Source organism: Falco punctatus (genome assembly GCF_963210335.1).
Source record: "Falco punctatus genome assembly, chromosome: 2".
NCBI classification, from domain to species: domain Eukaryota; kingdom Metazoa; phylum Chordata; class Aves; order Falconiformes; family Falconidae; genus Falco; species Falco punctatus.
The window spans coordinates 76,942,139-76,957,066 of NC_137581.1; the positions used below are offsets into that span (position 1 = coordinate 76,942,139).

Here is a 14,928-nt window from a genome sequence, read left to right on the forward strand (position 1 = left end):
GTTTACAGGACGTACGCTGCGCGTTTGCTGATCTCTCGGAAGACAGGTTAACGGGCGTTAGTCCTTTATCTGAACGTAAGGTTTTATTCGTTTCGTTTCCACCTTTAAAGCGATCTGCTGGTGGATTAAATGATAAAATCATCGGCTTTAAAGTAGGCTTAGACGAATGCCAAGCTGATCCACCAGACGCTTTACGTTTGATGCGAGTTCACAATTGCAACTCCAATTTAGAATTTCAAAGGGAACAAATCTGCGGCAGTGACTTTTTTAGTCCGGGTTAGGAAAGAACCTCAAAAATAGTGGAGATTTTAGGGGTCCCGTGAAATGGTACCTGGCCCAGTCATGATGGACAGGACGGAGCAGATTGCCACGCACGGGTGTGGCAGAGATACCGTTCGTTCTTGAAAAGCTTCTTCGTGAGCTGCTCAAGAAGTAAATCTGCTTCGTCCTTTGGAAAGTTAAGGCTCGTTTCAGGACGGTTTTTAAACCACTATGCGTAACAACCCCCTTTGTAGGGTTCCAATCCCACGTTTCAAGATTTGCAATAAGTAAATCGAAATAAAGGCAAGCCACGCAGCACCAGGACTGCCGTTTCCATTTGTCACCGTCTCGGAAAAGGGGCTGCAGGATGTCTTTGCGAGGTCCTTGGAAGTTTAGGAGCCTTTTCCAGACTGCCAGTTGGGAAACGACGTAGAAAAGTGCGACTTTTCGTTTGTTCTTCAAAGAAAGTTTCCCAAAGCGTGGTCAAACCTGCCTCTTGGCCAAGGGAAGGTGTCCTTCCCCTCCTCACGAGAAAGCGCAGCCGCACACCGTGCCCTTCTGCGGCGCGGTTTGGAGAGACTCGCTGGGGCAGCCGGAGCGGAGCGGCTGTCACGGGCTGGGGAGGCAAACGCCTTCTTGGGACTGACCTCGGGTGCTGTTAGTCTTGCGACGCTGGGAGGGAGGTTTCAGGGACGGCCCAGGTCCCCGGGGTGCCCTGCCTGGAGCTGGGAGCCAGAGGCTCCTTTGTGCTTGCCCGGCTGGAGCGGGGCGCGGGGCCAGGCTCCGCTGACACCGGGAGGCGAAACGCGCGGGGAGGCACCGCGGGCAGCCGCGCTTCTCCACGCGTCCTTCTCTGCCGACCCCCGTTTCTCCAGCGGGAGATCCTGTCCACCTCGAGGGGGGCCCCAAGAACGGGGGGAAAGGTTCTCATCGTTTCTAGACCAGGGCTACCTGCGGACACACGGCCAACGGATACGCGGATCCGGGAGGGCTTCGGCTGGAGCGTTTAGAAACACGCTCCAGAGCTGCAGCTCAGGGCAGGGCTTTCCGCCTGAGTGCCAGCCGCTTCTCCCTCCCGTAACGGAGCCGAGCGGGGCGCCCGCTGCAGCGGCCTTTGCCCCTGCAAGCTTGCGGCGGGAGGTTTCTTTGAAAGCACCTGGTCGGTGAGAGGGCACCAGAGGAAAACGCGGCGCTGGGTTTTATGGCTGCACATCGGTTTGCAGCGACACTGAAGGCTGTCCGGGCTGAAGGGTGCAGGGCTGTGCATCCATCGCACGCATGTGTGTCCACGCGAAACGCTACAGGAGGGACCCCCGGCCGCAGTGAGCCAGGGTGCTTGTGGAGCCGTCGAAGCCAGCCCCGCCGCCAGCCCAGCCGGCCTGGCAGCCCCGAGCATCCCCGCCTTTCACCCGGCACCGGCCCTCCCGCAGCGCCTGTATCCTGCAGGCCGGCACGGGCGGGACACCCGTCGGGCTCCAGGTCCTCTCAGAAGCGGTGCTGTAGCCCCAAGGGCTGTCCTTTCTCTCCAAAAAGAAGACACTAAACGGATGCGGTCCCGTCCCTTCCTTCCCCCGCCATCTGTGCGCTCCTGAGGGTAATGGCACACTGCAGAGCCTGCCGTCAGGTGCCGACATGAATCTCCAGCTCCTCGGCTGGCGCGGGTAGTGGTACCAGCTCCCACCGGGGAGCTGGTGCAACCCTTCTTTGCGTGGAGGAAATTAAAAACAAACAAATGAACCCCAGGCCAGCGCCCCCCAAGTCCCCCCAACACAGCTCCATCGATAACCTTTCGCTGTCACCAAGGCAGAGCAGGGCACACGGGCTTCCCCCACCCCGCCGGACAGCGCTATGGCGGAGCGGCGGGGCCGGGGCTCGGCCGGGGCCGGGATGGCCGCAGGCAGGGGCGGTGGGGGGCGGCGAAGCTGTGCAATTGCGCCGGCAAATCGCTCGGTCCCGCCTGTGCGCAGGTGACGAGGCCGTCGGGGCAATTTCTCCCCTACTGAGCTCCGGCCCTTTTTAACAGCCTCAGCCCCCTCCCCAGCCGGGACCCGCCTTGGCCAGCGTGGGGGTCGCCGGCACCGGCACCCCTGCGCAAGCTGCGCTCCCGCCCAGCCCGCTGGCCAGCGGCAGAAGTGGCGGGCGGCGGGGGGGCCGCGCCGGTGGTCCGGCACTAACTGAAGACAGGGGATGTCTCGCAGCTCCCTGTCCCTTCCGCGTGGGAACCCCGCCGGGCTGTGCCTGGCAAGGCTGCGGTCAGGCTGGCTGCTCCGCACCTGCCTCCGCTGCGGCTCGTCCCTCCGGTCCTCAGTGTGTGACCGGTGTTCCCTCATCCTGTCCGCGGGGGAAGTGGGGACGGGCACGGTGCTGCTGGTAGGACGGTACCGGCACGGCGGGCGGGGGGAAGCGGTGGGGGCAGGCGCGTCCCTGAGGGTGCACTGGAGGGCGGACGGCTCTCCGGGGAGGGAGAGGGTACGTCCGCGAGTGCCCTGGCAGGGACTTCCAGAAAAAGAGCAGTTTTCTTCCCAAGAGTGTGCGTAGAAGGGACTCGGCCTTTCCCACGTGGTGAGCCCCCACCCCGCGGCCTGGCCCGCTCCCCGCGGGGGAAGGGGGAGAGCGGGCGGGTTGGGGACAGTGCGCGTCCCGTCGGGGAGGCAGGGCGGGCCCGGCTCCGCTTCCCGCTCTAACCAGCTCCTTGGTTGCCTTGCAGGTCTGGGCGACGCCTGGGGACAGCCGAGCAGGATAGGGCCCCTGGATAACGTGGCCATGGAGCTGGGATCCCATTTGCTTCAGGTAGTGGACGCCTTCCTCCTGCCGTACGCGCTGCGCATCGGCAGCCTGGTTTTGCGGTGTGATCAGCCGCCCGCCTCTTCCTCCTCTTCCTCCGCTCTCCCGCACGGCGAGAGGAGCCTGGGCGAAGCGTCCCTCTTATCCCGAGCCTGCACCGGCTGGGAGGGGAGAAAAAACACCAACCACCTCAGCAGCTTTTTGAGTTGTTTTTCTTTGGCCCTTGATACTAGCAGAAGTAACAGCTCGCCATGGCGCTGATCGGCTCCCTGCGCACGCAAAGTGTCTCCCAGCAGTAAGAGCGATAACCAGGCGGCCCGGGGCTGCTGGGGTGTCCCGCAGGCAGCCCCGGCCAGCGGCAACGGGGAGCGCCTTTGGGCTGGGGGGTGCCGGGCACTGGCGACCGTCGTTCTCCTCCGGTGACTCGGGAGGAGGAACCCGTGAGGGAGCGCAGAGCTCCCGAGGCGGGGGGCGAACATCTGGGTCAGATCTCCCGCGGACGTTAGCACCTGGAAACACCGTTGTTCGCAATCCCGTCGATCCGCTCTGGAATTCCTCCGGGTTCCCCCCGCGTAGGAGAGTTTAGGAAGTCGTAGCTGGGGCGTGTGTGCCAGCCGTAAGAAAAGAAAAAAAAGAGTAGTTACGCTTAGCTCCATTTTTTTTTTTTTTATATGTGAACTTAATACAGCAAGGGGTTTTCTCCCCCGATTTTAAAGACCTAGTAAACCGTAATCATTTAACGGCCGTTTTTATTGTGGGAGGTTAATTCCTGGTCACAGAGCCGGGGCTGTTTTCACTCGGCTGGGGATGAAAACCTCAACAGAAACCCTGTTCGGGGTCTGCGGCCGCTCCCCCCGCCCAGCCGCCGGGAGGCCTGGCCCACCTTTGTCCCCGCCAGCCCCGGTGGCGTTCGGGGCGAGCCCCGGCGGTGGCCTCGCGCCCCGACCGTTGGCTCCCGCGCCCGCCCCCCCGCCTCGCGCCGCGGCCTCTGGGCCGTGTGCAGCCCCCTGAGGCGGCTTCCCCCCGCCCCGGGCCCGAGCGGGCTGGCCGCGGAGGCTGCGCCAGGCCGTCCGACCTGCAGCCCGGCAAAACGCCGTCCGCCCTCCTGAGGCGAAGGGACTTCCACAGAGAGCGATTTGGTTCGGTACCGACCGCGTACAGTAAATGGAGATTGATAAAAGTTCAGTATTATCTCACGAGGAGGTATTTCTAGCCTTGAACGTTTTGTTCCAAGCAGCTGATGTATCAGCTGTTTCGGAATCACTAGTCTACCTAGAAAACACATACATAGTTGCGTCATAAAAATCACTGTTGTTGCACTTGCTTCTCCCTGTGAGCTATTTCACATTTTGTCTGGCATTAAATGAACTTAAGTAACATATGCTAATCACCTGTAATACTCCTTTTACAGTTCAGTTATTTCTGAATTATGAATGCTTAACATTTTAGTAAAACCACATTTACTGTAAACTTCTTTCAAGGGTTCTTAGACTGAAACCTTACGTGTGATGTTTCAGTTTCAGCGTGCTTTTCTGTACAAGAAAGAGAGCTACTGCACTGTACAATGCAGTAATGGAAGCATCAGCACGGTTTTAGTTATAATACTGTGTAGAGCAATTGCAAAATGACAGTATTTAAAAGCAAAGTTATGGCTAAGGGATGCAATAATTTATTTCCCATTATAATACTTCCACAAAATTTAATTTATGTTTCAAAAAAGTTAAAAAACTAAAGGCAAAGAATAATCTGGTTTCAATTACATGCTGCAGAATCGTTAGTAGGCCAGAGAATAATTTGGAATATTTTCTTATTGGGGCAGCACTGTGAGACCATGAAGCATACAGGTCTTTATTGCTTTTCTCCTGATTCAGTAACTTAAAAGATGAATTAAAATAGACATTTCTTTATGTGTGTACTGTAAAAATTATTTTTCTTTTCCAAATACATTTTCCAATCATGTTCGTACTTATGTGTTGATCAAAGCTTCCTAAACTGTTTTAGAGACAATGGATACTTTTTGACAAAGGACATCAGATATTTTTGAAAAAACGCCTCAAATTGAGCACTGAAAGATCAAGGTACCCCCAAACTGGTAGTTGTGCATCCAAATCATGGCCAGATTTGGCTAACCTGTACCGTTTGCAGCATAATATTTTGTCTTGTATGAATGATGTATGACTAAGTTAAACTTCAGTTTTTACTCACACAGGTAATATTTACTTTCCAGTCAATATCCCATCAATAAGAATTTGTAGGATTGGATCTCGAGTTTGCATTTTTTATTACCACTACTTGAGATTCACAGACTAGGGATATAGCTTAATAAGCATAAATATCTATCCTCAAGTGTGATAAAGTTGTGAATGCTGATTTCTTTTACTTTCTTTATCTATGTTCACATAGTTATGGCAGATAGTCCTCTGTTCAGAAAGATGTTATTAAAAATATAGTCAAAGAAAGTTAAAACATTGCTCATGGTATCATTAAATATATTGCAAATAGTGGTAAGCTGTGTCTGCCAATTATACCATAAAAAAATGGCTTGTATAGTACTAGACTTTCCCCTAAGTACCACATAGCTCAGGATTTGTACTAAGTACTAAAATAACCAGAATCAACAGGAGAATGTTAGCTTGAAGTGAAGCAGTAAAGCTAGCATCTGTAGGGGGAATGAATTGGATTTCACAATGTGTGTGTGTGTGTCACAGAGTTTGTAGGAACAGCATCGGATAAAAGTTTCTGTTCCTTAAATTCTGCTTCTGTTTGCTGATGTTGGATAGCGATCTTCCTTCCAAAGACTTCAAAAATTTTTCACTGTAAATGGTTTAAACAGAGTGCTTGCTTTTTACCCTACATATTTTTTCTTTTTCAGACATTGGATGGTTTTGTTTTTGTGGTAGCATCAGATGGCAAAATAATGTACATCTCAGAAACAGCATCTGTACATCTTGGCTTATCTCAGGTATGAGTGATTTATTCTGTCCATCTGTTAAATACAGACACTAGATTTGGAACCGAACACTGATACCTTGCCACGTATATAATGTAATCGTTTTTTAGGGGTATTTGAAGGTTCAACTTTGTTCTCTGAGAAATGGTCTTACTTGAATATTCAAGTTTCTTTTACTTACAACCACATCATGGCTGTCTTTATATCTTTTCTTGTTCATTGTATTTTACTCCTCATTACCTTTAAGAAGGGTAATAAATAATATGATATTGCAAATTGCAGATATATACAGACCTTGAAACCCAAACCTATTGCCTGTGTGGTGACGCTATATGTCTGAAATAAAGTTTAGAATTCAAGTCTTTATGTTTTAGATTGTGTAAGATATTGAGACTTACTATGAAATAGAGAGGAAATCTGATGTGGAACATGAGTTTTATGGTAAATGTGCTTTAGGAAAAAAAGAAAAGGGGCAGATTTATGAGTGTTCACATGGAATTCAGGGTAGTTTTTCCTGAGTTTTTCCAGCTCAGTGGTCTTTTCAGTAAAGCGTTTTATATGGTTGTGATAGAACTCATAAAACTCAGTTTACTACTGTTTCTGCACAAGAAGTATAAGGGGGTTTTATTGTTTTTTTTCTTAGAAGGACATTTCTAATTTTTTGCCTTCTTGGGACAGGCACAAGGGCAAATAGCCTGAATTTATTGCAGAGTGCAAGTTTCCATACCTTTGTGTGTAAATGTATTACACAAATTCATTGGTAGCACCTGACTTAAAGCTTGCCAAAGTCCAATAGAAAAAATCCTAATTAATTTCACTGGATGAGACTTGCAAGAAACAGAAGTGTTTCTTTAGAACCAGTTGCAGCTCAAACACGACTTGGAGTTAAATAAAGGGAAATAAAGACTTAATGGCAGAGGGAAGAAGAAGGAGGAGATGAAGGTGAGAGGGAGCAGGATGTTCTGAAAATGTCTGGGGAATATGCCCTGTGGCTATTGCCATAAACAGGAAGGGGCTGAGTTGGGGAGATTATATGTGTACTTTAACTTTGGTACTAACTAATACTTTTGATTCAAAAACTGTGAAGTCCTTTGGATGTGTGTTTATAATAGTGACATTAACAGCTGTGAAAAAAAATAGAACTCTAAATAGCTAGAAAAAGCAAGTATATAATCTCATAAACACCACTTCTAAATCCAAAGGCAACTACAATCCCTGTTTTTGTAATCTCTTTTAGAAAAGGTAATTTTGAGAATCAATATTCTGTGTGGATACTTTTTTTCTGCCAACTTTAAAAAATGTGTCCAGGGAACATTCTTAGTTCAAGCAGTTTGTTCAATTGAGTCTGTTACAGTATAGTATTAGTTGTTTCCTAACATTTAATGCATGTTAAAATTTAAATATTGCTTTTTTTTAGAATAAACTTTCCTAGAGAATGGCCATATTTTCTACTCTGAATCAACAGCCTTATTAAAAGTTTTTCTTGCTCTAACTTTTTGAAAAGATCCACCACATTGCTGACTGCTAAAATAGATTCATTTAGTCAGTACAATTATTCCAAAGCACTGAGCGTTGCCATCTGTCCTTGTTGAAGCAAAGTCTTATTGTCCCATGCTGCTTGCTGTTTGGTAAGTGCTAACTGATCTTACAGGTTTTGTCCAGAAATTGTTTCTTTCTTTTCTTTCTTCTTAAGGAATATCAAGTCACCAGATCCTGGAGATCTCAGTACTATCCACTCATCTGGTGAAATTAAAGAACTACGGGATCAGTAGGGCACTAAATAGACTTTGCCACATTCAAGGAGAGGGGATTGAAAGCGTCATACAAGTTTTAGTCATATTTAGCCTGCATGCCCTTACAGCCATCTGCACAGACTGAATTCCATGTGCATTGCACATGTAAATATCTATAAACCCTTAGTGCAGGGGGTGCCGAGGAAAACTAGAGGATTGGGTCATATTGCTTGTTGAAGGCAGCTTAATAAGCAAAATCACAAATGTTTCACTTTAGCAGAGATTTGTAAGTGAATGGGCTGTATCCTTGAACTCCCCAGAATGCTATAGACCGGAGAGAGCAGAGGGATGTGAAATTTCAGGGCATATTTTAGACTCTCAAAACAGTAAGTGTTTCAGCAATTTCACAGCAGAGTTTTTCATTTATAAATACAAAACCCCAGCTAAACAAGGCAGTGATCCCCCCTCTTTTTCCTCACACTGTCTTATTTAATCTGTTCTTTCTGTGTCTCAATGTTCCATTTTTGAAGGGTCAATTTTGCTTTAAGTACCACTAACATTAATACCAGGCTACTCCTACGTACTAGGATATTAATACATTAACAGTAGGATATTCCTGTAAGCTTCCCAGGGCTCTAAATGAGTTCTTGTTCCTACTTCTCTGGAAATAACTGGGAGTTTTGCCACTGACATCAACAAGAATGAGATTGGTCTGTTGAAGCAAATTCTGTGAGTCTCCCTCACCAAGTCATAATCCCACACTATATTTCCAACAAGTGCTCTTATAGAGCTCCAGCCAATACAAGCTGAGACCAGAGTGATGATGATTGTAGAAAATCTTTTAGAGTGTGCATAGAAAGGTCTTTTTATTAAATAATTTGACAATTAACTAGTCTACACATCAATTTCCAGTTAAAGTGCAATTTGTTTAAAAATATGTATTTAAACTAAATAAAAAATCCATTTAAAAATATTTTGCAGTATATTCTTGGAGCCCTACTATAGTAGCCCTTATCTTCTAGTTGATCTTGAATTTAACTTCAGCAGAAAGAAATTAGAGCTTCTGAATAACCCTTCACTGGCTGGTGTAGTTAAGCTAGTTTAAAATTTAAAAACAACATTAAGGATTGTTTTTCAGTACTGCCTCACTGTCTGCAGCACCACAGAATCAGAAACAATATTTCTGAAAAGGCTATGTCTTCATTTGTGGAACTATTACTTAATTTGTGGCTTTGGATTTTGATCTGCCTTTGCTCTCAACTGTAACAGTAAATTCTGTAAATACTGATGGTTTTAGGACCCCCTTCTCCATTCAATTTCCATAATTTCAATTGGCCTCAGACCAGTGTTGAACCGACTTGTACTAGTTGAGAGTGCCAATTCCTTGCCTCTTTTTTTCCATGGATAACAAATAGGTTCAAATTCCCCAAATACTTTTCCCCCTCAGAGTCCAAAGACACAGAATGGAGAGGAAAATCCTCTTAGGAAACAATGGTGAAAGATATATTTTTTTAAAATTTTGAAAGTCTGGAGCTTATTCCAGCCATTTTCTGGGACCATGAGGGAGCCAAGCTTATCTTTGACTTTTGATAAGTCTTGAAATATTTAACCACAAACATCTAACTTTTCCAAGAGTTTATTTTACTTTCATCACATAAGTATATGAAAGGCCAAATCTATAATTATTTGCTCTAGAATCCATCTACTTAGTCCTCTGTGTTTATTATGAATCTTTTCTTGGCAGGAAAAAAATGTGCAGCTGAGTTACACATAAAAAACCTCTTAGTAGGAAACAGCAATATTTGGTAGTAAGCAGGTATTTACAGATATTAAAAAACTGCATCAAGGAAGCTGGTTTAATAAGCCTGAGGCATGGGATCTTAGAAGGTTTATGAATTGAACCATATAATTTATTTTTTTAAGTTTTCAGTGTTACATTGTAAGCACTATGCAGAGCAGGAGACTGTGGTCAGTTCCAAAATTATGTACACATATTTTGGTTATTTGACCCTTACATAGCCCCCATCTCTTTGCTGATGGCTTTATGTTTCCACTTGCATTTTTACAGTCAATTTTGGTTTCAGTGTTGTATGTTCACCTCCTGCTGATTTTGTGGGGGTTGCAAATGCATACATCAGAGTAGAAAATATTCCTATGTATATAACGGGAAAAAGTAGTCATTAGTTTGACAAAGCATTTTAGTTTTGAATTTTAGATAGGAGCCCTGGGATACAAATTACAGTTTGGATAAAACTATGACCTTGGGTCCAGTCCTGTGAATCCTGTGAACAAATGTGTATTTCTGTCAGTAGGCCTTTTGAAATAGTTAGTGACTTTTGCAAAAGCAAGACATACCCACAACTCAGACTTTGTAAGAGAGTAGATGCATGTTGATGTGGTTATGATTATACTTGGTAATAGCAGAGAGGCAACAAGATCTTTTGGATTACTACAGTTGATGTTGCTAGTCAGGTTGGTTGATATTGTTTTTATAAGAAAGTGTTTTTATTGAAGGGAGAGATTGTTGGCACATAGCCTCCCATGAATGATTTTTTTTGAAAGCTGTATACTCTGATACAATTGTTTTAATTTCAAAGGGAAAACATAGTCTTCGGCAAAATCTTTATTAGCCAAAGATAAAATAATAGGAACAGGGTCATAAATGATATTTCTTTTGGTTTGAAAACTGGCCAGAGCCATGCATTTTTGCAATGATAATTTTTTTCATTTTCTGGTTTATTAAGCATATAGGCCAACAAAATGCCCATCACCATAAGAATTATTAAAATTTTAAAAAATAATTTTTATGTGTCTGTAGGTGATTGTGGTATTTACAGAGATAGCTATGGACATTTACAATACGTTTTCCTCCATATAATTAAAACCAAACAGAAGCATTGAGAAGCATGACTCGTGGTGAGATTGTATGTTCTCCTTCTTCCTCTGCCACTAAAGCTTGAATATGGTGTGTTACTATACAGGTTCCCACCTGTTACAATACTGAAAAGGAACAGCCAGTGCTTCTTAAGGAGAGCTTTTAGAGAAAATTACAAAAATGGAGCAACATAGATCATCTCCTTTCTCTTCTTCCTTTTCTCTTTCCTTGCCTTGCCTTGTCCCGTCTCTCTCCCCCCACCTGCTGTTCTCTCTTTCTTCCTTTCTCTCTCTTTCTTCACCTCTTTCTCTCTGCCTTTTTTTCTTTCTTTTTCTCTCTCCCCCTCTCCTTTCCTTCTTTCTTTCTTTCTTTTCTTTCTTTCTTTCTCTCTTTCTCTCTTTCTCTTTCTCTCTCTCTCTCTTTCTCTCTCTCTCTTTCTCTCTTTCTCTCTTTCTTTCTCTCTTTCTTTCCTTCTTTCTCTCTTTCTCTCTTTCTCTCTTTCTCTCTTTCTCTCTCTCTTTCTTTCTCTCTCTTTCTCTCTCTCTTTTTTTCTCTCTTTATCTCTTTCTCTCTTTCTCTCTCTCTTTCTTTCTCTCTCTTTCTCTCTTTTTTTCTCTCTTTCTCTCTTTCTCTCTTTCTCTCTCTCTTTCTTTCTTTCTTTCTTTCTTTCTTTTCCCCTTATTAAGTGAAATTTTATTCTGGTTAGAATTTCAAATCAGTGTTGGTGTTTTTGTTTTTGCAGGGAGGGGTTGTTGGAAAGAAGCAGTGGGGAATAGATGGCTGGAAAAAAAGTTAGTTTGCATAGTCTTGAGAAGAGACATTCCATGAATAATGCAGAAAATGGAACGATGAGAAACATTTTTGGAAAAAGATTGCTTTGTGGGGTAGACAACTTCATTTATTCGAAAGAAAAGGCAACTCACACATCTTAGCAAATCAGTAGGATTGGCTCAGAATAATAGGTTAAATTACTTCACCTCTCAGCTGTCTCTGATCTTGGGGGCCCAAGGCACATCAGGCCACACTGAACAATTGGACAGCCTGACACTAATTTAAAACACAGGCTCAAAGTATTGGTTCACTCCTTAAATCAATTACTGCATCTATCTGGAGACTTTTGTTGGTGAGTTTTATACGTGGCAAATAGAGTTAGCAAAAAGGACATACGGTGCACGCCATTCATTTTTTTGCAACTGTTATGGGTACAACAGTGAGAAAGACAGAAAAACATTCTTGTGTGAGCAAAGTTCAGGTTAGAAGAGGGAATACACAGATATATAAGATAGATCTAGTCTTTACTGTGCATGTTTACTTAAAGCAGTGAAGGCTCAATCCAGCACCCATGAAAATCTATGGAAGTCTGCTTTTGAATTCACTGGCTACTGTTCTGAGCCCTTTGCACTACTGTGGATTGAGTGTGGTGGATCATCTTTGAAAAGACACAAAGGAATTGTGTCAGTCTAGTGGTTTGGCTCTGAAGGGCCAGCTGCCAGCTGAATGCAGGTGATAGTTTCTGGGAACTTGTAGAAACCTTATTTTTCTGGATATCTGTCTTCTTGAGAGACATTAATATAGTTGACAGAGATTTTATCCCATTTTGTGGCAATCTAACATTTCTACAGCTGTGTTAGTTTACCACTTCATTTGCCAGCTTTCTTTAATAGCAGCTCCTCTGTATCCAGATCATCACCAGAAATTCCCATAAAAGGCCCTCTAATATTAGTTACTACTGAAGAAGGAATTAATTCAGTTTAATGAGTATAATTTGGAACACAGTTTTGATACATTCAGCTTATGTTTTAATGGTGTGTAGTTACCCAGATGCAGTGTATGCAGGTTACTTAAGAGCACTTTTGGGATAGGAAAAAACATAGCCATCTGCACTGCTTCATGTCTTACATGTCTCTTCACAGGTGGAGCTTACTGGTAATAGCATTTATGAGTACATACATCCTTCTGATCATGATGAGATGACAGCTGTTCTTACTGCTCACCAGCCTCTTCATCCTCACCTCTTACAAGGTACTTGTGTGAACTGTGATCCGACTACCACTGAAAAATTTAAATAAGTAACAATCCTAGGCTGAAATGTGACCAGTTCGTATTTATCTGATACGAAGCTACGTATGTGAATGGAGGAGGAACAGGAAACTGTGACGCATGATTTTGGTTTGTTGCAGTAAAGGGAATAAGGTATTTTAGATTAAATAATGCTTTTCATGCCATGGAGTCTGCGCAGTTTTGAACAGGTGTTTATAGATTTTGCCCAGTGGCCATTTGATTTCTTTTATTTTGTCATCACTGCTGAGATTGGAGGAATGTTGCAATAGTCTAGTTGTGCACAGCTGTGGCTGTGTGGTCTTAGTGGGAAAAAAAATACATTAGGCAATTGGGAAATAGGAGGACACTTTTAATGCTTTAAAAACAACTGTTGAATTCGAAGCTTTGACAAAAAGCTAGACCTAATGCCCTCCACTACAGGAAGAGCAAAAATGGGTTTTGTAAATGACCTAGATTTAGAAAATCTCATTAAAAAGTGATCTCTCCAGGAAAGTAATGTCCGCTTGCCTTGATACTGGATCACTGATTCACCAAGCCTCTCCACACATCCTGTTCAGGTGCTGCAGATGATTCACCCACGCGTACCCATACAGCATGATGTTAAGCTGGATGGAGTGTCAGGGAAGACAGCAGAACTCTCATTCATTATGTGAACGCCTGGATCAGACTGTCCACCCTGGCTGTGCTTAGCCACCACACATAAATATTAACATAACCCTTTGTGTATTAAGTTGTTACTTCAATGTTGTAACTACTATATCACTAACAAAGATATGCTCATCTTCACACTATAATCCTCAGCAGCTTTCATTTCCTCAGGAGCAATTCTTTTAACTTTAAAACATCAGAAATAACCTGGCTCCATCGTGTACAATGTGCTTTCACATATATTTCATAACTACTTAATCAGCTGGAGCTCACATTCTGCTAGTTTTTACTGGCCTTCTTAAAGGACAGCTCCTAAAAGCATGAGAAGCTTTGGATTTGAACTACAATTCTGTTTAGGATCAGGCATTTTTTTCACAGTTCTGGTGCCAATGGATTTTCTGTAGTTGGTGATCTCACCACAGTTCTGACTGCTGTGATTCCATCAGTGCATAACCATGTACCCCCTGCATTCAGGGAAGTTTAATGTGCCTGGAAGCATATGTACTGGTCTGAGGGGTGTAAATGGAAGAATTATCTTAGTCTCCTTCTCTCCTCTGCCTCCCTAAACAGGTTGTTTTGCATACCCTTTGGTGTCTTAAAAAACAAACTTATTTTTCTTGGACTCTTCTCCTTCTAGCCGTTACTTGACTACTTCACAGTTTGTTCATTCCTTTGTCAGTTTTTTTTTTTTTTTAATGTTGACATTTTTTAAAACAAATTTTTTATTTTTTCCTAAATTATTGACAGGAGAGGGGACACTACTGGTTGAAATGCATGACTTTTCATGCAGTTCTGCTGGTATCCAGAATTGGTAGTAAGACATTTTTATACCCACTGTTTTGCCAGTGGCAATAATCTGTTTTTGTTACCTTTCTTTTTTTTAAATTTGTTAGCTGGAGATTTTTTTACAGATTTAAAGTCATGAGCAACTGATTGGAATTACGTCAAATGCAAATAAGCCCGCAGCTCTTCCTTTTCTCTGTTCAGTGAAATGGCTCTGTTTCACTAGAAGCAGTGAGACAACACACTAGTACTGCAGTTCCAGAAGGTTTTTGGGTTTTGGTTTTTTGTTCAGAAATAGGTGCTGCCTGTTTCTTGCTTATGTTTGGATATCTCTGGATGCTTATCATGTCTGTTAGCATTTGTTTTCTGAAACAATCAGGTCTCTCATTTTTTCTACTTATGGTCAAATTCTTTATTTCCTTAACAAATTCTAGTCGCTGTGAAGTATAATTCTGTTCTGGTTGTGTCTCAAAAGACTTTGCACACAATTGAAACTTTTATATTCAGTTGTGCTGTTTCAGGCTGAAATTCTGCTGATGGTATAATTAGCCCCAGATACATTCCTCATTCTCTGTAGCTTTCTTTACCTCATTCTACATAGATGCTATTTGTTATTAGTATCAAGCTCTGATTTCTCAATAGTGCAAAGGTAAAGGAAAATTTACTCTGAAATGTGATCCATTTACACGTTTTGTTTTGTGTAAAATTTTGTGTGGCAGAGGAAGTTGGTAAAAACCTCAAAACAACAGCACCTGATTTGGATTCCTAGACTTGGAGAAGATAAATAAAGGAGTTAAGCTGTGTTCTGGTTTGTATAGGGATTATTTAATGCA

The 14,928-nt window shown here is 43.8% G+C and overlaps 1 protein-coding gene across 3 annotated transcripts in view; it reads left to right on the forward strand.

The window, feature by feature from the left end:
* The window catches only part of SIM2 (SIM bHLH transcription factor 2), a 67,831-nt gene that overhangs the window by 11,764 nt on the left and 41,139 nt on the right, over positions 1-14,928 (forward strand). For all 3 annotated transcript variants that reach the window (XM_080376259.1, XM_080376258.1, XM_080376260.1), the window contains 3 exons: positions 2,969-3,051; positions 5,918-6,007; positions 12,517-12,625. In XM_080376259.1, the coding sequence (XP_080232385.1) occupies positions 2,969-3,051; positions 5,918-6,007; positions 12,517-12,625 (282 nt within the window). The remainder of the gene's footprint in view (positions 1-2,968; positions 3,052-5,917; positions 6,008-12,516; positions 12,626-14,928) is intronic.